The sequence below is a fragment of the Lactuca serriola genome, chromosome 1 (genome assembly GCF_051521515.1).
Source record: "Lactuca serriola cultivar US96UC23 chromosome 1, Lser_US96UC23_V15, whole genome shotgun sequence".
NCBI lineage: Eukaryota > Viridiplantae > Streptophyta > Magnoliopsida > Asterales > Asteraceae > Lactuca > Lactuca serriola.
In genome coordinates, this window is record NC_136408.1 from 220,566,553 (window position 1) to 220,568,767 (window position 2,215).

The 2,215-nt window shown below is 40.0% G+C and overlaps 1 protein-coding gene across 1 annotated transcript; it reads right to left on the reverse strand.

Moving 5' to 3' along the window:
- Positions 1-980: 980 nt before the first annotated feature.
- Positions 981-1,535, reverse strand: LOC145066067 (uncharacterized). Its single transcript, XM_079013237.1, has one exon. The coding sequence runs from the start codon at positions 1,533-1,535 to the stop codon at positions 981-983; it is 555 nt and encodes a 184-aa protein (XP_078869363.1).
- Positions 1,536-2,215: the final 680 nt, after the last annotated feature.

The window sequence follows — 2,215 nt, forward strand, 5'->3', positions numbered from 1 at the left end:
CAGATTAGAAGTGACTGCAGAAGTCTCATGGTTCATCCTCTCCATCGGAGTTAAAGGAGTATCAACAGCATCAGGAGAAACTTGGTGAGGACACTCAGAAGAATTAGTGGGAATGGAGGGTACCAATGGAGGATCAGAGGAAATCAATGGTGGTCGGTAGACAACTTCATCTTCTTCGTCTTCAATAAGAATTTTCGAATTTGAAGTAGATCCTTCTTGGTTATCTGAAGATACATTGAATGATTTGAAAATAGATGTCTAGTCAAACAGTCCATCAGGACCCACTCTTGCATCTGTCTCATTTTCCTCGAGCCAGCGAACATCAAATGATTCTACAATTTGTTTAGTCTTCTTGTTGTAAACCCTGTACGCAGTTCGAGCAGCATATCCAACAAAGTAACAATCATCGGCTTTGGTACTGAATTTTGGATTGGAATCCAGGTGAAGAAGAGTGTAAGGGAAGCCAAATACTCGGAAATGACTGACTGATGGTTTGTGTCCAAATAGAATTTCATATGGTGTCTTCATTCTGGGTTTGTTGATCAGCACACGATTTTGAACATAACACGCGGTGTTAATCGCTTCTGCCCAAAAGAATACAGGAAGCTTGGAATCACAGAGCATCATCCTTGCGGCATCTTTTAAAGTTCGATTCTGACGTTCGGCAACCCCGTTTTGTTGAGGTGTTCGAACAGAACTGAACTGACGCACAATCCCTTTCTCAGCGCAAAAATGATCAAGAACAGCATTCTTGAACTCTGTTCCATTATCTGTATGCAGCGCTTTCACTCGATTGTTAGTCTGATTTCCGATCATAACAATGAATCTTTTGATGAGGTTAGCAATTCCTGCTTTGTTAGTAGAAATAAAACCCAAGTGAAACGTGAGTAATCATATATCACAACGAGGCAGTATGAATTTCGATTGAGGCTTAGAACATTGACCGGACCAAATAGATCCATATGCAACAACTCGAGCACTTAACTTATGGAGTTTATCTGCTTAGGAAGGTGTGGTTTCTGATGATGTTTTCCTTGAGCGCTTGAAACACATTTTTCAAAAGTAATGAAATCTTTGACGGGTAGCCCGCGGACCAATTCGTTTTTCGCAAGTCGATTCAAGTTCTTTGCATTTGCATGACCGAGACGACGATGCCACATCATTGCATTTTGTTCAGAAGCTTTGGAGAAGAGGCAAGTGACTTCTTCAGGTATATTGCTGTTCATGTCTATTATGTAGGCATTACCATCCCGCTTAGATCGTACAAGAATCCAGTCTTCAGGAATGACAACACCAGGCTTTAAGATCAGACACTCCTTGTCTGTGAAATGAGTGGAATAACCCTTATCGCAAATCTGAGACACACTCAGCAAGCTGTGCTTTAGTTCTGGAGCAAAGTTAACATTCTCAAAATTCAGCACCCCATTTGTAACAGTTCCTTTTTGAGTAACTTTTCCACCCTCTCCACCCGCAAAGGAAACATATCCGCCATTAAAAGTTTGAATGTCGTGCAATTGGGACATGTCTCCAGTCATGTGCCGGGAACATCCGCTGTCGACATACCAAGGTCTGGCGACATTCCTCCGCAACTGTCCCTGCACGATGAACGAAATTAGTTAGTTTTGGGGACCCAGGTCATCACAATCCTGGGTTGACTCTTTCCTTTTATTAAATTTTCATTAGATTCTTTCTTTGCTTTTGAAATAGAGAGTGATGGAGATTTTTCTGAAAGAGATTTTGGAATCCATTGAAGGTTAGGTTTTGAAAATTTGTTAGTTTGCATCGAACTGGTGGATTTTCTACTTGAAGAGTTGGAAGATCCTGTCCTGTTCTTTGACAAATTCGACTTAGGCTTAACCTGAGTTGATTTTGGCAAACTTCTGTTGTTTTTATGAAAAACCTGTTTATTCTTTTGAAATCTTTTGAATGTTGTATTCAAATCTCCATTTCTAGAACGAGTTTTGGGAATTTTCCTAGTTAAGGATCGTCCCCGAAATTCATTCTCCCCTCTTTTCATTGTACGAGATACAAACATCCGGTTCATGCAATTTCTAGCAATGTGTCCAGCAGTGCCACAGTTAAAATAAATTTGTTTGTTATTAGTAGCTTTGGCACTGCTGTTGACAACATCATTCTTTTCTTTTTCATTTTTAACACATTTACATTTGAAAGATCCATCACAAGATTTAGGAACAAATGTGTTAGATGCAGAGAC